General features: G+C 35.9%; 1 protein-coding gene across 8 annotated transcripts in view; it reads right to left on the bottom strand.

The window, feature by feature from the left end:
* MARCHF7 (membrane associated ring-CH-type finger 7) overlaps positions 1–20981 on the bottom strand; it is a 48898-nt gene that overhangs the window by 8747 nt on the left and 19170 nt on the right. For all 8 annotated transcript variants that reach the window (XR_006776773.2, XR_006776772.2, XR_006776774.2 and 5 more), the window contains 4 exons: positions 12646–12841; positions 10851–11018; positions 7633–8740; positions 5649–5818 (listed from right to left, as the gene is read on the bottom strand). Coding sequence is in view for 5 of the 8 variants with exons in the window: in XM_087861907.1 (XP_087718033.1) it covers positions 5649–5818; positions 7633–8740; positions 10851–11018; positions 12646–12841 (1642 nt within the window). In the remaining 3 variants the exon portion in view is untranslated. The remainder of the gene's footprint in view (positions 1–5648; positions 5819–7632; positions 8741–10850; positions 11019–12645; positions 12842–20981) is intronic.

Genomic DNA, 20981 nt, shown 5'->3' with positions numbered 1-20981 from the left:
CTTCCTTGTGAAGAAAAAAAGGTTTTATTTATTTATTTGAGAGAGAACCTGAGAAGGGTGGGGAGTGGGGAAGAGGCAGAGGAAGAGCAGACTCCCTCCTGAGCAGCCCAATGTGGGGGGCTTGATCCCAGAACCCTGATACGACCTGAGCCAAAGGCAGCAGCTTACCCAACTGAGATACCCAGGCGCCCTTTGTAAAGTTTTAAGCTTAGAATATAGAAAATCAAAAGGGAGAAAGAAGTAAGATTGCACTGGGAACACTATTGTGCTTGTCAGGTCCTAATACGGTATTTAGGCCGACGCCCACTATTTAGGTACCTATTGTTTTTTGCCTCCCAGAAATGCATATACATCCCCCACCCCTGAGGTGGGAAGCTGACAAAGGAATGTCATCTGTACTTCCTACTTCCTCAAGTACCCTGGCAAGATGCCATGAAAACAATTTTAAATAATATAGTATCCCAAGCAACGAGCTACCTATACCCAGGCCAGTATCTCTGATACGACAATACAGACCTTTTGTACTCTAAGAAATGTGCCTTCCCTATAAGCGAGGAGGGGAAAAAAAGGAATCCACCTCTGTCTAGATAAAAACAGCTCCTTTCAGCCATAAAAGGAATGAAGTTCTGATACATGCTGTAATACGGATGAACCTTGAAAACATGCTAAGTAAAATAAAGCAGATACAAAAAGGACAAATATTATGATTCTATTTATATGAATTATGTACAACGGGCAAACTCAGAGAGAAAGTAAGTTACCAGGGAATGGAGAGAGGGGGTAGGTGGGAGCTGCTGCTTAATGCATACAGTTTCTGTTTGCGGTGATGATAAAATTTTCTAAGTGCATAGTGCTGATGGTCACACAACATTCTGAATATACTCGATGCCACTGATTTGTACACTTAATAATGGTCAAAAGGAAAATTTTACATTATACGTATTTTATCACAAAAAAAGGGGGGGGAAGCTCCCCTCAAGCCCATACACATTCAGTTATTGGTTACTCCTAAGCTTTTGGCTTATTTTTAGATAGAGCTTTAAACTGAAAAAGATGTCCTAAAAGTTTGAGAAGTCATGGGATTAACACGGTAGAGGTTTAGATTCAATTCAACTAACAATTGTTGACTGTTATGTGCCAAGATTTAGAAGGGAAAAAGTATAACCCCTGTTGTCTTCAAGGAGCTATTAAAACTCTTAAAACAGCCAAATTTGGCATACAGTCCAAGACAGCAATAGTAATTTATATGCATTTTTCTCTTGAAAATATCTGAACAGAAAGTGAGTGCTATTGTGAGGTAGTATGTTGTCTCAAAATGTCCTGTAGTCAAACTACATAAGATATTCACAGTATTTCAAGGAATAAATAAAACCTAGTTGTGGTTGTTGTTTTTGTTTTAGGAGTCTAACATATTTAAGATTTTGAAATTAAAATGCCATCTGGAATATTTTAATTAAAAAAATTAGTATTGTACCACTGAACTAAATTCAAGCTAAGTCCATTTTATGACCTGAAGGAGACTATAAAGAATGTGAAAGATATTTAGCAGACATTTCCTAACACTATCCTCTGATTCAGAAGCAGGAAAAGTATGATTATAAAATATGGACCTTGGAGACAGACCATTTAGTACAAATTCTTACACATCTTAGGGATTCATTTTTTCTCTTCTAGGAATTAAGTGACTTGTACAACAACATTCAAAAAGGTCATCTACAGCTGACAGAAGTCCATTTATACCTACATTGTTTAGTCCAGGGCTGTTTCCACGTATACCCACCTCATTCAGTAGGCCCTGACTGCATTTGTCTAAATTCGTACAACTATAGACTTGGTTTGTTCATCTCCGTACATCCTGCAGAATTTAACAGTCCATACATGGCAGCTGCTTAATAAATGTTTAAATCAATTTTTACCAGAATGAATCTTCTACCAGATGGGTCTTTATATAAGTATGAGAAAGATTTGTGAAGATTTATCAGGAAGGTTCAGATCTTGAGATCTTTATATTCATTTGACCTTATCTTAGAAAGTACTTATTATAACCTGATAAAACCCATCAAACTGAGTATTTACTACATGCTCAGTACTATGAGAAACTATTCGTAAACATCATCTCATCTGACCTTCACAACACCACCATGTGGTAAATCTTACTCAGTTTTACTCATAATGGAACTGAGGCCCAATCCCAGAACTACTTAAGAATGTCCAAAATTATATCTAGGCATCTATATTTTTAAAAACTCTAATGAGGAATTGTGCTCAGCAGTGAGGGTTGAGAACCAATGTTAAAAAACTTACTCAAGATCCTCCACAGTTAAGTATTAGAGCCATTATTCCAATCCAGTCATGTCTAATTCCAAAATGCCAATGTTCTTAACACGCTGTATTATCTGTTTTTCTGCCTACACAACACTAATAACCTAACTGCAAATATTATCAGAAGGTGAATCACGTTGTTTTTATTTTGGCAATGTCTAACATTCCTGGGCCCTTACTCAGTGTCAAGAACCAAAGCTTCCATGCTAACACTCATTTCATCTTAATAATGCCCCGGGGCAGTGACCAAGAAAGCCAAGAGGCTGTCATAACACCATACGGCTAAGAAAAGGCTGCTACAGGTGAGACGGTTCTGTCCCACCACTTTGGGATCAGACTACCTTAATACAAAACATAAGTCCCCTACCCCAAGGAGACCTTGTCTAACTAGCTACACACAAAATTTTCCCAGAAGCCTCATAATCTCCAGCTTGAACAGGTTACCCAACTCTTCCAAAAGATTAAAATCAGTATTAATGCCATCATACTCACCCATGATTTTCCCATGTCACCAACTATTATCAAACCATCAATCTCATACAAGTGTGTCCATTTATTAATCTGATCTAATTTCCCACCCTTCTCACCCTACTAGTCATTTTCACTATGTCCTCTGGTATTCGTGGTGTAAATTTTCTCTCATAACCAATCTCTTTTTTGATTAATCTCTTCATCTTCATGCCCAAATCACAGTGCCCCTCTAGACTGATACATTCTTTTTTCCTACAACCCCTTGTACCTCAGGACCAAGAAGCAGAAATAAATAAAAGCCATACCTATTGTTACTCTGAAACTCTAAATCCCTCCTCTTTCATTAATAACTTTAGCACCTGGCTTTCCATCTTTATCAACTTACTTCTTGGCTGTTTCAATATTCACACACACTTCTTCAACATCGAAGCTTCTAAGTATTACCCTTCCCCACTCCAGCCATCCACTATGGTCACACCTTGACTTTATCATCACAGTTTACTGCACTACCCCTATATCTGTATTTTAGGCATCTTCTCCAGTGTACCTACAATTTCTCATCATTCCAGTTTACCTGGCAATTCTCTTCAATGTCAATGAGACTCAAAGACACTAACCCTACCCACTTTCTCATTAACCACTTCCTGATGTTCTTATTCCCCCTCTTGATTTTAATTTCCATGGCCACCACAACTATGTTCTCACGAATATCCTTAACTCTCTTCATCATATTTGCCTAGCAAAGATCCCAACCCCAGCGAACTCAAATCCATGTCTATAACCAACCATCTGAAAACTGCTTCTAAAAAAAAGTACACCTCACTTTTAAATCATATTCATAGCCACAGATTTTCAGGGATACTAGTACCTCCAGAAAACCCTACAAATGTCTTTAAGTATTGTTTTCCCTATACATCAAAATCTCTTAACCTGTCCCCTAATCAGCTGAAGACCTTACCTCCTTTTATTAAGAAAACAGAAGCAGTTACACAGGAAGTCAAGCAAGCTTCTCTCATCAAAGCAACAAACTGATCAACATCTGCATCTACACCAGCCTTTTAGATATAATTTTTTTCCTATTAAAGGCTAAAACCTTTCTTTCCATTGTGTCTTTTATTAAAACAAAACATGCACCAGAATCTCCCACTTCAAACTAAAACAAAAACATGTCCTATGACCCCATTTTACTTCCCATTTCCTCCCCCTTATCACCAGTCTCAACAATAAAGCTTACTGGAAGAGGGGTCTATGTGGCTGTCTCCTGTTTTACCTTGTTTTCTCTCAATTCCATTAATCATGCTCATGATTCCACCACTCCACAGAAACTGAAGTCACCAAGGACATTCATGCTACCAACTGCCATTTCTTTGTTGTATCTCTTTGTGATACCTGACAGGGTTGACCATACCCTCTTTAGAACACTTTCTTCTTTTTGCTTACACAACACTACCTCTTCTTAAGTTTTCTTCCTACCAGATTGAGGCTACTCCTCAAATCTCCTCTGCTCCCACTACATGCCTGGGTGCCCCAGGGCTCTGTCCTGGCCTCATTCCTTTGAGACCTGTTCTTGCTCTAGAGATATTAATCCCACAGCTTAAAATTAGTATGTATGTGTTCTAATTCCCCAAAATGTAACTTTCACCACTACTATCTCCTGAAACACCAGGTTTGTCTAGCTAACTGCCTAGATGACATTTTTAGATGGTTCTCTTGATAAGCAGTTTGTCTAAAACAGAATTCTTTATTTCCTGCCCCACACTTATTCCATTCCTACTCTTCTTTTAGTTCAGTAAATGGCCCCATCATTTACTTAGTTGTTCAAGGCAAAAATACAAACTTCTCAAATTGTTCTTTCTCTTTCACCACATCCAATCCACTGGCAAGTCATATAGATTCTACCTCCCATACATACCAGAATCCATCCATTTCTACCACTACCATCACCATCTCTTATAAAACAGACTCGTGGATGGACTCCCTGCCTCTGTTCTTGTCCCCCTAAAATTCTCCACAGAGCAGCCAAAATAAAATCATTTTACTCCCCTGCCTTTCAGTGGCTTCCCATCACATTTAGACAAAAATCTAAACATTAGACACTAGTTTTAAAAGTCTTAAGTGAGATAACCTCCACGGATCTCTCTAATCCCAACTGTATCACCCGTCTCCTAGCTCACTAACTATATTCCTGCCACACTGCATTTCATTCAGTTCCTCAAACACACCTGTCATGTTACCACCTTAAAGTTTTCACACTAGGAGTTTCCTCAGTTGGAATGCTCTTGCCGTCATTTTGGAATAGCTCCTCTTCATTCAGTTTAAATGGCCTCACCTCAACAAGGCATTCCTTTAACACCCAACAGCACCACAAAAGCAAGTGCCTTGTCTGTTTTGTTTACCATTCCAGATCCCACATCTAGAACTGTGCCTGGCTCCCTAACGGGTACTCAATAAACAATGAAACCCTGTAATAACCTTAGTATTACTGCACAACAGCATTAGAAACAAATATTTCTCAAGGACACATAGCTGGTAAATAGTAAGTAATTACTTCTTCAATTCAAAAGGATCTTACATGATATAAGGATCAACCGTGATAATCAATTAGAGTTATCAAATGCCTAAGAAAAAGTAGTTTGTTGGGTTAATGAAATATAAGAAACACTATGATAAATTAAATTTACAAAGCAAGACTAATGAATGCTCTTCAATGCTTTTTGCTTCAAAAAATAACATACTTTTGATAAGAGTATAACTTTGACAATAAATTATAATCAGATTTGCTAAATAAAATACATTTATATGTCCATCTCTTGGAAAAACTGTGAAAACAAAATACATGAAAAGGTAAATCTCACCAGAGTTAATTTTGGCCTGTAACCACTTTTTCATACACTCTTGGTGGACATACTGCAAACTTCCTGTGCACTTGCATGGCTCTATCAGCAAGTTAGATGATGATGCAGCTGCCATCTGACAAATTCTACATAAGTCACCTTCTTCTTCTTCAGAGTCCTCTAAAAGGAGGCTAGAAAGGAAGGAACGTTTCATAAACAGAGCTATGATAACTCATCCTGGTAAGTCATTTCCAATCATACCTAATCTCAAACAATGTCTTTGTTATGTCTACTCACATTGAGTAGAAAAAACCAAAAAACCTTAAAAAACAGTGACCAACATAAAAAAACCAGTTCAGTAAGAATGAAAATTAAAAATATTTTAAAGGTAAATGAAACAGGGTATCTCCTCTTAATTCTTCAAATGCTTTAAGTAATTTTCTTTGATATCACACTTCAAGCTCCTTATTTTTTACGATCACTTTACAAACATCCCTGAGAGATTTTAATTTCTACAGTATCACAGATTACTTCAATCCAATACTATAAAGGAACATACTTATCACTTTTCTCCCCCACCTCCCAAAAAAACTTTCAGGACAACTTCAATAAACTAAATAATGACTTGTGTTTTTCTCATTTACATGCTATCAGAACCAAATATTTATACTGATAAAACTTTTTGTATTAAATCACAGTAAAAACCAACAGGTTTTTAAATTCCCCATCTCCCCTACCCGCAGCAATATTATTCAATCATCCTGATTTTTACAGGGCAGGCTTTTAAAGTGTGAAGCCTTTCCATTAATCTATGTTCTCTGTTTAATAGGCAACATGTACTACTTAATTTAAATGCAAAATGTAGCGCTGTGTGTGTGTGTGTGTGTGTATAATTTTTTGTTAAAACCCCCATTACCTTGGTCCACTGCTGGCATGAAAGAGTTGCTATAATGACATTAAAGCTAACACTACCAGGGCAGTGAATCTTTCTCCAAGGAAAAATAACAAACTTTAAGTGCAGGAAGAGAATAGTCCCGTTTGTCCTACATAAAGAAAAAAGGGAATGTAGTGGCCTAATGTCCAACATCTCAGGCTCCCTTTATGCCTAGAGCGTTAGATTTGAATGTATTTCTTCTTAAAAAAACAAAACAAAACAAAACTAACACAACAGTAACAACTATGCTTCCCAAAAATTCCATTACGTTAGGCCTTTAAAAACAAGAAAAAACAAAAACGCACCCCACAGCCTTCACTTTACCTGAGTCTTTTCTCCCTACGAGCATACTTTACATGTACTATCCTGATCCGTTTTATCAGGACAATTATTTTTTATAAAAATTATATTAGACGGAAAAACTAAGTACACTACATGACAAAATAAGTTGGGACTAAAATCTCTGATTTTTCATCTTTTCCCTCTTACCAGAGATTTTTAAGCAATCTTCAACTCTACAAAGATACATCTGCATAAAAAGATTCTAAGTCCTGAATTTAAACTAGTATTTCTATCAAATATTCACAATATACAAAGAATATTCAGTATATACCTGGACTTCAAAAACAAAATAATTTGTGTAAATGATTTTACCTCATTCCGAAAAAGAGTCTGAGATAAGAAATACAAATAAATGGTAAATGAATCATATTAAAACTAAGACAGATTGTTTTGATAATCCATGACCACTGGGGCCCCTTTACCAATCCTATTTAGCAATGGTCTACCAAGTAACAGGGTAAGAGTTTAAGATTTTTGTCTTTTTGTGCATCTGTATCAAAAGTTGGTTAAAAATAACCTTTAGGCTATTTCTTGATGCAATCTATACTCCCAGTGCCTACCTTCATTAATTCTTATCCATTTCCTTTGAGAATCTAACATCTTAGTAGATATAAATTTTAAGGAAAAGAAATCTCAGATACCAATGTTATGAGAAACCATTTTAGAAAAGGACTTCTTCCACTAATCTGCTCTTTGCTTTATGGACTTATGACAGATATTCAAATTTACCTCTCTTTTATTTTCTGCAGTCTTTCTGGGTCTCTTGAAGGTGCACTTTTAGTTTTATCGCTTTTTCCATCAGATGAACTCCAACCTGAAGGAATAATATCTACAGTGATCATGACATTGTCGGTCAAATTATTTCCAAGTGCTGGGGGAACTGCAAATCGAAATAAGGAACCAGGAAGGATCCCTGTTATTCCTGTATTTCTTCCACTGTGGGCTGAATCTGATGTGGAACCACCCGCAGCAGCATTACTCGAAGCTGCAGATGCTTGTGATCTGTTGGCAGCAGCCCCAAGGGGATCACTCTGTGCTTCAAGGTGAACCACTTCATTTGATTCTCTTCTAAAAATATGATGAGATCTAGATGGTATATCAGAGGTAGGTATCCTTGAAGATTCATCTCGTCCCTCTCGTCTCCTTCGAGAGAACAAAGGTGTGCATCTATTTCTAAGTGAGGAAGATAACCATGGTCCTGTATTTCTACCTTCAGGTTCTTGGTTAAAATTTTCTGAATCTGGCTCAGAGCTATGATTTTGGCTAAGAGAGGACAAACCCCATCTTCGCCTAAGAAATCGAAATCCCTGAGAAGCTTCAGATGCCCTATTATCAGGAACATCAGAAGTTGATGCTGCACTGCTACGAGACTGTGAAGCTGTCAAGATTCTTGGAGACACATAAGAACTGTCAGAACTCAATGATCTTGTATTCAACGAATCCTGGCTAGATCTTCGCGAAAAAAAGGTAGATGACATACTCGAAGCTATACGTGATAGCAATCTCCTGGTAGAACGTCTACCTTCGTTGTCAGAAGATTCTTGAAATGATCTTTGAGATGAACCAACCCTATCTGAACTGCTTATGGTTGAGGTTTCATCTCTATTTGAAATGTAAGAAAATCCAGGTTGTGTACTGCTTTGGGGAGATTCCAATTCTCTTGGAGAAAAATTTGATCTTAGAGGATGTCTACTAGAGTCCCTAGAACATGGTATGGTCTGATGTTCAGAAGGCATCTGGTGGTTTGTGGATGATGTATTCAACTGTAAAGTGCTCAGTGAGTTATCTTTTGGTCTTGCTCCCTGTGAATATGAAGAAGGAACTCTGTCTTGAACATCTATTTTTGAAAGAAAAGAAAGATACCAATTACATGAAATAAAATGAGTATTATTAAATTTGCATTTATTAACTAATTACTGCAAAGTGAAACACTGGGTTCAAACCAAATACTGCTATAATATAAACAAAGAGCTTAACTACTATTACAGGAAAAAACATAAATGTATTTCTCCTTCTATACCTGTGATAAAATCCAGTACTGCTGCTAACTGAAAAGAAAGAAATGTGTCACAGTTTATGAGACAAACATCTAAATCTACTAACTTGTTGAAGGTTTAACAGTCTGAATTTGTTGCTCAGAAATAGATATGGTAAAATAATATCTAAATGGACAAGGAATTTTAAGTGGGCCAAATAATTCACTGTAAAGCACTCTCACAACACATAAAGACAAAATAATCGTAGGGAGACAGTGTTTTGGAGATTCTTCTTACTCCGCGATAAGCTTAAAACTTATTTCACACTAATATTATCATCCTTATAATTTTATGGCAAACCTTGCTAACAGCTAAAACTTTCTCCAATCTTTTTTCTTTCAAATTAAGAGCTGTGAATGTTATCTCTGGTTACTCATCAGACATACCTCTACTTTTTAATACTTGCTGGGAGCTATGAGTCAGAACAGGGCCCTGGTAGCTGCAGTTTTGAAAAGTATACTACTGGTGGTTCAAATCTGGAAATGGGATGAGAAATATTTTGCATTTCTTTATAAAGAATACTCATCTATACTCCTAGCTTAAGAGTGAGATTGCTACTGCACTAACACATGGAGCCTCACGAAGGGATAAACTGTTAGTGGCTAAATCTATTCTATCCTATACTTGTAGACCTCATAGACGGTATCGATACTATATACTACAGCTCCTCCATCTAAAGCCAAGCAAATAAAAAGATGTTTTCACTGGTCTTCAGCAAAGGCTTGCCCCAATAAGCTTATTTAAAATAACCTACACCTTTAAGAACAAATGTATGCTCTTCTATCTAAATCAAACTCCACTTTTGCCTGCTAGATCTGTCAACTTCAATAAGCACTTTCTGTTTTTCAGTATTTTTGTTTTATGGTATTTAATTCTGAAAACCTTAACCTTAATGTACACTGACAGAAACAGTGTTAGTCTTTATTGCAACTGAATGAAAATAAAGGCACATTTCACATCAAACAAAAGTAATTCTAAATTATGCCTTAAAATGCCGATTTCAAGCTAGTTAGGTCAGAATTTAACTCTAAGTACTCATTATACTACACAATTAACCCCTGAACAACATGGGTTTGATCAGTACAGGTCCATTTACACATGGATTTTTTTCAGTAAATATTATAGGTATTATGTATGTATTGTCCCTTCCTTATGATTTTTTTTTTTAAGATTTTATTTTATTTATTCATTCAACAGAGATAGAGACAGCCAGCGAGGAAGGGAACACAAGCAGGGGGAGTGGGAGAGGAAGAAGCAGGCTCATAGCGGAAGAGCCTGATGTGGGGCTCGATCCCAGAACGCCGGGATCACGCCCTGAGCCGAAGGCAGACGCTTAACCGCTGTGCCACCCAGGCGCCCCCCTTCCTTATGATTTTAATAACATTTTCTTTTTTCTAGCTTACTTTATTCTAAGAATACATTACATAACACCTGTAACAAAAAATATGTGTCAACTGTTTATGCTTTTGGTAAGGCTTCTAGTCAGTACGGTTTGAGTACTGAAGTTTTGGGGGACTCAAAAGTTATACATAGATTTTTCAAGTTCCAGTATTTGGGTGGGGATAGGGATCAGTTCCATCACCCCCACATTATTCAAGGGTCAACTCTATAAGGCAAATGATATTGGGGTATACAAAAATTATTTAGTATACTTTAGAACATATGCATTCTTAAAAGGAAAAGCACAAGAAAATTATATGCAGACGGAACCTAGATACTAATGTACATCTATTTTAAACTTTTTATTTTTTAAAATATAACAAATAAGGTACTCAAATACATATTAAGCTATTTTGAAATCTTCATATGGTACACTTCATGTATTCATTTGTACTGTTATAACGATATACACAAAGAGAGAAATATAACATTATTAGATAAGTTACACATAACAATACAATTTATACTTACATGATGAAGTTGTGAAATCACCACTTCGGTGACTATAATCCATGAGATTACTAATAGAAGAATCTGCTCTTCTCTCTAAATCTCTTCTCTCTCTCATTAAGTCAGTTCCAAATGATCCAAGTACCACTGATGAAGATCTGGGAACTTGATTATGTCTCCATGAAGAATCTTAAAATAATTGAAGACATTTTAATTCAGAGAAAGCTTTCAAGGTTTCTGATGACAAATCTTTAGTATTACACAGGGAGGATATTGTAATTTATTATAGGAATCTTGAAAGTTATATAGTTTTAATCAGAAGCAAAATTCGGCAAAACATAAAATTATTCATTAATGAACTCATCACTTATAAAATTATTTCCTACTCAAACACATCTTCTCTCACACTAAAACCTACCACCCATCTATGATGCCAATGTCTCAGTCACTTTCTAGAACATCTGACCATAAAACGTAAGCATAACGTAAAATAATTACAGAACAAAAAGCAAAGCTTGCCAAAGATGCAGAATTTCCTGAAAAGCCAATGAAAGTGATGTTGGAGAGAACAGCCAAAATCATAAACAAGCCATCTCAAGTGGAAAATGTTTTACTATAGACACTGAAGATATTTTATCAGAAATATTATCTTTGACTTCACACTTGGTTCACTCTAAGAATTATTGTTGCAATCACTAAATTTTAAAATGAAATCATATCTAAAAAATAAATTAAAGGTAACTCTCAAAACTTTAGTCCCTAACTATTTACCTTGAAAATTTGGGTTCTTCCTTTCCTAGTCCCAATAGCCTTATTGATTCCTCCTCTTTAAGGGAAATGGCCCAGGATATTTAATGCTATGCCTTCACAGAGCAGAAGAGACCAAAAATATTTGTGCACAATGGTGTTTCTCTACAATGTTAAGGACAGTCTGCTCTTACCCATCATACTACTCTTAATATTCTTCAGATGGGCAGTGTCTTTCCCAAGGCGGTCCTGCCTATCAAAATAGAAAGGAATCGCTTACACTAATTCAATTGATAATACATAGCATTTCAAGAATTTTATCTTCCAACTGTGTCATCACAAATTCTGTCTCACCTTGAAACTATTTCAGGCACTCCCTAGTGTTTCATTTGAAAAGGAGTGTAAGGGAGTGTAAGTGAGGAGGGAGCCTCCTGCCCTCTCAAGGAAAAAAAAGAGCTTTTCAATTTGTGCAACAAATGTGTGTCTCTGAGTACAAAATACCATGTATGGAGCTTTATGGGTAAGTCATCTAAATCCCAGAATGATTAAGCGACTTGTCCAAGGCCACAGAGCTAGTTAGGCGACTAGAATCCTCACTTTCAGATTCCTTATGCAGAACTCCTACTAGAATACCAACTATTTTTGTTTAAAGAATCTGTTTTTAAAAAATAAGTATAAACCAGAACATTTACAAAAGATATGTTTAGGTTAGGAAATATTAATATATATCAGTAAATTTGGCTTTCCTAGTATAACAATTAAAAAACGGACTTCTTATAATAACCAGCAAAATACACGTCACTTTTACCAATTCGATTACCATACATATCAGCTATTCTAATTAATCAAAACATGCTAATCCTGTTTGTGTAGGATATTTGTATCAAATTTAGAAAAAATCCCAAATGAACAGTTTCAGTTATAGCCCTAACTTAAGATTTCAGAAACTCCACTACATTTGACCCACTATCTTACATGGGTTCTACTTGCTTAATACCACTATGTCTTGGAAAAAGGGCTTTAGTCCAAAATGCATATATAGTGACTCTTACACACATTTAGCTCTTACCTGATACTGCATTTAAACCATGTCCAATATTTCTCCCAACTGAGGCAGATGTACAGTTTGTGCAGGAAAGTTTAGGTCTTTTTGAATCATGATCCCGCTGCTGGTTTTGTGATCTTGATCGTGCTCCCTGAGTTATCTCAGATTCACTATACCACGCAGATGGAAATGGTGATGCAGATGCTGATGCTGATGGAGACTGTAAGTTTAAAAAAAAAGTGTTTTGATGGAACAAAAGAATGCTTGCATTCAGTCTATTAAGTTTAATCCCCAATTTCATCCATTCCTCATAAGCACAAATTTTTCTACCATGTAGGTTTTTTCATAGTCTTTGCTCCTTTCTACCCATGTGTCCCTTTACTTTATATTGTAATTGTACTTTGCTGGGTAATCAATCTGATTTAGATTAAATCTTCCATGTAACTGTATTTATTAAACACTTGGTTAGGAAAAACTGAAGAGTAAAAATCTTAATAATCATTTTGTTTTCTTGGTTTAATATTTCCAACTCCTGAGGAACTGGTTTCCTGTTCCTAAAGGTGGACAGAATGCCAAGAAAAGCATTAAATATAAACTTATTATGAAAACTACTATAAAAACAAGATTTTTCTTTTAAAGATTTTATTTGTGAGAGAGAGAGAGAGACACTACGTGAAGAGGGGGAGTAGCAGGCAGAGGGAGAAACAGGCTCCCCGCTGACCAAGGAGCCCAATGTGGGACTCAATCCCAGGACCCTGGGATCATGACCTGAGCCTAAGGCAAATGCTTAACTGACTGAGCCACCTAGGTGTCCCAAAAAACCAAGATTTTTCAAATAATAAAAAATTTATCCTGATCTAATTAATGCCCATTCTCAGAAATACAGTCATACATCACTATAAACGGTTATTTTTTTAAAAATTCTGATCTGAAAATTTTTATCATTAAACCAAGAAACAGATAAATGAGTACATACTGAACACAGTACGTATTAAAACTCTTTAGCTCAAGGTTTTCTCCTTTAACACATAAGTATACACACACATCCATAACACAAAAATCACTCACAACATACAAACTATTTTACTTCCCCTAATTCTCTAATTGGTTAAGCAATTTATTCAACATAAAGCATAAAAATGTTCAACCATAATTGTTCAAAGTGTCTTTTTCTTTTTGCTTCAATTACAAGAAGCATACTGTATGCTTTCAGGGAACAATATTAGTTCATGGTAACTCTACAGTATAAACCTTGCACACGTGGAAAAGTTGAAGATGCAAAGCTGAATAAGGAGTGGGCCAGATCAGGATTTCATTCATCCCTTGCACAGAGGGTATTTTGCTAACTAAATGTGGCTTCAGCTTAGTACAAACTTGGCTGCACAAGCTTTCTGCACCCAGTCCTCCACAGAGCCTCATCAACCAACTGGAATAGCATAAGAAATGAAATTCATTAGATATTTCAAAACCAAATCACCTTATGTGCCATAATTAGGGTATTAGGGACCATATGCTATAAGCCAGTTATTCTAAGACCTTTGAATTTCGGAGACCAAAATAAAAATGTTTTAATGTAAAATTCAGAAAGAATTACCACTTTTAACAAGCAAGTAAATCTACATTAGCAAATAACATCTAATCCCATTCCCAGTTTTTAAAAGGGGCATTTTAAATGCTCCCAAAACATGATGGATTTAAAAGAATAAAACAGACTTTTAAAGTAAATAAACTTTATTTGTACAAAGTATTTTCCTTATTTTTGTTTTGCATGGACCAAATTGTTAACTGAATAGCACTTGTGTAAATATAACTTTGGGAACTACTGAATGAGGAAATACCATCAGATCAACTACTTCTTAGAAAGGTCCTTGGAGCATTGTGGAAGATGAAAAAAATGGAATGAACAGAAAGTAGGAAAATCAACTATGAAGTCATCACAATAGCAGGAAATTAAGTCCTTTTGACAAAAGTAATGGGAAAAGAGAGTAACCGTAAGACATAAAAACTCATCAAATTTAGAGACACAGTGAAAAATGAACAAAAAGTCTAAAATCAATCTAGTTTTCAGGCATTGACTACTGATGGGAAAAGACACACTGTTCAGGAAATAATATTCATGACTCACAACTCTAAAATGCAGCCCATGCAGCCTATATGTCATCCCAGAAACAAAATGCTTGTTAGTATCAATATATGGAAAGGAAAAATACAGTATTTCTGCTGGCGTAAGTTCAAAATCAAAACCTTTTTTGGCTCCTACCAATTTGGTTCACTGTTCAAGTATCTTTGGTCTGGATCATTTACTTTTTACCATTCTAAATTATTTTAACAATTAAATAAACTAAGATTTTTTTTTTTATGGGAAAGAAAGATTTCAGTTCTACCTCATTCCCCAACCTCCAGGAAAGGGGGTGAAGGTGTAAACAGCCAACAGCCAATGACTTAGTCCATTTGATTATGTAATGAAGCCTCCATAAAAACCCAAAACAGGGGTACATGGGTGGTTCAGTCAGTTGAGCATCTGACTCTTGGTTTCAGCCCAGACCCAGGATCTCATGCGTCATGCATCAAATAGTAAATAATTATTATCTACTACCACACAGTTACAGATTGTCTTCCCTTGTGACTGAGAACTTTTAAGATCTCTCACCAACTTTCAAATATACAGCATGGTATTATTAACTATAGTCACCATACTGCCCATTAAGTCCTCAAGACTATTTTGTAACTGGAAGTTTATACCTTTTGATTACCTTCATCCATTTTGCCCAACGCTACCCCCCCAGAATCTGGCAACCACCAATTTGTTCTCTGTATCTATAAATTCAGACATTTATTTACTTTTTGGAGAGAGAGAGAGAGAGAGAGAAAGAAACTCTCCAGCAGGTTCCACGCTCGGCACAGAGACCAGAGTCATGACCTGAGCCAAAATCAAGAGTTGGATGCTTAACCAACGGAGCCACAAACACATCCCCAGAGTTTTCTTTAGATTCCACATATAAGTGAGATTAGGGATTTGTTTTTGCCTGACATATTTTACTTGGCATAATGCCACCCATGTTGTCACAAAGTGTAGGTTATCTTCCACGTTTATGGCTGAATTGTATTCCACTTTTCTTTTCCCATTTATCTATCAATGGACACTTAGGTTGTTTCCATGTCTTGGCTATTGCAAATAATGTGCAATGAACATGCAACTGTAGACATTTTTCTGAATTAGCATCTTTCCTTCCTTCAGAGAGATACATAAATGGAAATGCTAGATCATACAGTAGTTGTATTTTTAATCTTTTGAGGAACCTTCATACTGTTTGTCACAGTGACTGACTGCACCAATTTATGTTACCACGAGCGCAGGAAGGTTTTGCTCTTCTCCACACCCTCTCCAACACTTGCTATTTCTTCTTTTTGATAGCTACTCTAACAAGGGTGAGCTGATGTCATTGTCTTCCCTGATTAGTGATGCTGAACATCTGTTCATTGGCCATTAATGTCTTCTCTGAAAAATTGTCCGTTCAGATCCTCTGCCCATTTTTAAAAATAATTATTTTATTTTCTAAAGGTTTATTCATTTATTTTCAGGGGGAGGGGCAGAGGGGAGAGGGGAGGGGAGAGAGAGAGAGAGTGAATCTCCAGCTGACTCCCCAGTGAGCATGGAGCCCAACATGGGGCTCGATCTCATGACCCTGAGATCATGATCTGAGCTGAAATCAAGAGTCAGATGCTTAACCAACTGAATCACCCAGATGCCAACCCTTTTTTAAATCAGATTATTTTTTTCTGCATAGTTGTATGACTACCTCTTTACGTATCTGAGATTAACCCCTCATCAGGTGTATGATTTGCACATATTTTGTTTGGTAGTCTACGTTATCGTTTTGTTGTGATGGTTTCCTTTGCTATGCAGCAGCTTCTTAGTTTGATGCAGTCCCACTTATTTACTATTGCTTTGACTGCCTTTGCTTTTGGTGTGAAATCCAAAAAACTATTACCAAGACCCCTGCCAAGGATCTTATCACTTCAATTTTCTTCTACGAGTTTTATGTTTCAGGTCTTATGTTCAAATCTTTAATCCACTGAATTGATTCTGTGTATTGTGTAAGATAGTGGCCTAGTTTCATTCTTTTACATATGGACTTCCAGTTTTCCCAATACCACTTACTAAAGAGACTCCGTTCCACACTATACATTCTTGGCTCCATTGTGGTCAAGTAACTGACCAAATATGTGTAGGTTTATTTCTGGGCTCTTTACTGTGTTTCACTGATCTATTTATTTGTTTTTGTGCTAATATCATACTGTTTTGATTACTATTAGGGTTGTAATATAGTTTGAAATCAGGGAGCATGATGTTTCTAGTTTTGTTCTTTTTCAACATTGCTTTAGTTATTGGGGTCTTTTGAGATTCCAAATTTTACTATTGTTTTATTTCTGTGAAAAATGCCACTGGAATTTTGGTAAACAATCTGTACATTGTTTTGGGTAGTATGAACATTTTAACAACATTAATTCTTCCAATCCAAGGGCATGAAAGAGCTTTCCATTTATCTGTGTCTTCAACTTCTTTCATTATTAATGTCTCATAGTTTTAAGTATATAACATTCACCTCCTTGGTTAAATTAATTCCCCATACCTATTTTACTTTTTGATACAGTTGCAAATAGGACTGTTCTCTTAATTTCTAATAGTTTGTTAGAGAAATGCAACAGATTTTTGTACACTTACTTTGTATATACCACAGCTCTACTGAATTTATTCAGTTCTAACAATTTTCTGGTGGAGTCTTCAGGGTTTCTATACATATAATCATGTTATCTGGAGAAGAGATGCAGTTTCACACCTTCTCTTCTCATTTGAAAGCCTTTTATTTCTCTTTCTTGCCTAACCACACTGGCTAGAGCTACCAATGCTATGTTGAACAAAAGTAGTTAAGAGTAGACATCCTTGTCTCTTGTTTAGTTTGATCTTAGAGGAACAGCTTTCAGCTTTTCACCACTGAATGTGATGTTCACTGTGGGACTATCATATATGGTCTTGCTATATTGAGGTACATTCCCTCTATACCCATTTTGCTGAGTTTTTTTAATCATAAACAGTTTTTTATCATAAACAGATGCTGAATTTTGTCAAACGCTTTTTCTGCATCTATTGAAATGATATTTTTTTTTTTTAAGATTTCTCCTTCATTTTGTTAATGTGGTGTATCACATTGACGGATATGTGGATGTTGAACCATCCTTGTATCCTAGGGATAAACCCCACTTGACCATGGTGTATAATCCTCTTATTTAATCTGGTTTGCTAATATTTTGTTGAGGATTTTTAAACATATGTTCATCAGGGATAGTGTCCTATCAATTTCTTTTCTTATAGTGTTCACATCTTGTTATCAGGGTAATGCTGGTTTCATAAAATGAATTGGGAGTGTTACATCCTCTTCTATTTTCCAAAGTTTGAGAAGTTGGTAGAATTTATGTAAGTGAACTGATCCTGGACTTTGTTGGGAGGTTTTGATTACTGACTCAATCTCCTTACTCACTAATGGTATGTTCAGATTTTCTATTTTTTCATGATTCAGGTTTAGTGGGTTTTGTGTTATCAGGAATTTATTTCTATAGATTGTTCAGTTTTTGGAATATAATTGTTCATAGTAGTCCCTTATGATCCTTTGTATTTTTATGGTCTTGTTTATTTCATTTCTGATTTTGATTCCTCCTCTTCTCTTGGTAAACCCAGCTAAAGGTCAGTCTATTTTGTATAGCTTTTTAAAAAGCCAGCTCTTAGTTTCATTTATCTTTTCTATTGTCTTTTTAGTCCCTATTTATTTACCTTCTGATCTTTTTAATTTCCATTCTTCTACTAACTTTGGGCTTATTTGGTTCTTCTCTACACCACTCCTTTATAACATTGCACTGGAAGTTCTAAGTCATGCAATAAGGCAAGAAAAGGAAATAAAATGTACACAGATTGGGAAGGAAGACATAAAACTATCTTTATTTGCAGAGGACACCCTCTTTGTGGAAAATCTCACACAGAACCAACGACAACAAATAATCCCTCGTAGAACTAATAAAGGATTACAGTAAGGTTGCAGGACACACACACACACACACACACACACACACACACACACACACACACACAAAACGTCTGTCACTTTCCCATATGCCAGTAACGAAAAGGTGGAATATAAAATGAAAATCTTTAACAACTCAATGACAAAGCAACAAAGAGCCCAACTTAAAAATAAGCAAAGGATCTGAATAGACATTTCTTCAAAGATATAAAAATAACTAATTAGCACATGAAAAGATGCTCAAAATCATGAGTCATCAAGAAAATCCAACTCAAAGCTGCAATGAGACATTTTACACCCATGATAGGATGGCTAGAATCAAATGCAAGAAAAGTGCTGGCAAGGATGTGGCAAGATCAGAATCCCCACACATTAACTGCTGGTAGGAATATAAATTGGTCCAGCTAGTTTGGAAAACAGGCAGCTCTTCAAATAATTGAACACAGAGTTATACAATATGACTGACGATTCTACTCTTAGGTATAAACCTAAGGTAACTGAAAACTTAAGTTTGCATAAAAACTGCACGTAAGTATTTACAGCACCTTTACTCATAGTAGCCAAAAGATGGAAACACAAATGTCGTAACAGTGGATGAATGGACAAACAAAATGTGATATATCCAAAAAATGGACTATTATCCATCCATAAAAAAGGTATACGCAATTCAGTGGAATAGTGTTCATCCATAAAACGGGTAAGGTACTGATACATGTTATAACACAGATGAACCTTGCACGCAAAGTGAAAAAAGCTAATACAAAAGACCACAGTGTATGTTTCTACTCACGTAAATTAAAGTCCAACATAGGGAAATCTATGGAGAGAGAAAGTAGACTACTGGTTGCTTAGTGCTGAGAGGGAGGAGCAGTGCAGTGATAGCTAAAGAATCTGGAATTTTTTCTTGAGGTGTAAGAAGTTTCTAAAATTGACTGTGGTAATGATTTGCACAACTCTGTGAATATACTGAAAACCACCAAACTGTATACTTTAAATGGGTGTGTCATATGGTATGTGACCTACAATTCAATAAAGCTTTTCTTAAAAAAAGAACCTTAACAATTACTGCGAATATAACCAATGCTATCCACTGGACAATGCTTAATCATTTGGAAATCATTTAATACACAATAACAGAAGCAAATCCAGAACGAAATGCTCTTCTTTGGCTCCTCAATTCCATGAATCAATGCTGTGGCTGTGATGAACGCTAATTTCTGCTTCGAAAATTTTCCAGACCAAAATTATCTTAGCCATAAGGAACACCATGGAACTTTGACCTCTTCTAAATATTCACGTACTAGCGCATCCGTTGTTACACTAACGTGAAGTCTTATTTTCTACTTTCTGTTCAGAATGAGTCGTCTTTTTAATTCTCATTAAAAAAAAAAAAAAAGACATTAGCTGATTTTAAGACTTATGAATTTATTCATGCCCAAATCCAGGTAAGAAACCTTATACATACATAAGACAGGAGGATTTGGAGTTATCACTCAGAATTCCCCAATATGTAGATGAAGACTACCAGAAAACTGGTGTTCAGCTCACTCTACTGTCCCTTAACAGAACCGTGTTTTCATTGAGCTGTACACTTTGGCATCATGTCCTTTGCTTACACAGAGATTTACCAAGAATCAAGTTGAGTAAACTAGCAATATACTAATAATATTAATACTACACTGAAGACAATGTCCACTATATCATTCACTATCCCCTTTCAGACCAAATTGCTAAGCACTGCTTTCTTTGAGGAACTGAGTTTCTTTTCCTTATGAACAAACACCTTATACATCTGGTTCTACTTCCCTGTGACCTTCCTGACACCCAAAACAAGAGTCCAAGTTTAACTCTGAAACACTATAGGGCTTAAAAATGCCTGTGTTATGAATTTGACCCACCCTCACTACTTTATCTGTATTTTTCCTGATTCCATTTTAAAACTATTCTCATCTTCTTGCCAAATTATATTTATATATATGCATGCATGTATTTAGTTCCTTGGAAGCTAACCTTGCAGTAGATAAACATGTTAATGACCACTGGTTCTTCTCTTGAGATAATATAGTATGCAAAAAACGCAAATGGTACTGAACTCTGTAAGCTGATCCACAAACTAGAAAACATGTAAATAAAAAGCCTCTCATTATTTCTTATTAAAAGTAATCAATTTCAAAGCAGAAAAGGAAAAGTGTAGTGGGATTAGCAGTTTTTAAAAATGAGTTATAGAAATATATATGAAACTTATATAAATTTCATATTCACAGAATGCTCCCAAATTTTCTT

Source organism: Ursus americanus, chromosome 1 (genome assembly GCF_024610735.1).
Source record: "Ursus americanus isolate L20-20 chromosome 1, mUrsAme1.1.p, whole genome shotgun sequence".
In the NCBI taxonomy this organism is placed as follows: Eukaryota; Metazoa; Chordata; class Mammalia; order Carnivora; family Ursidae; genus Ursus; species Ursus americanus.
This window is presented reverse-complemented; position numbering and strand designations above follow the sequence as displayed.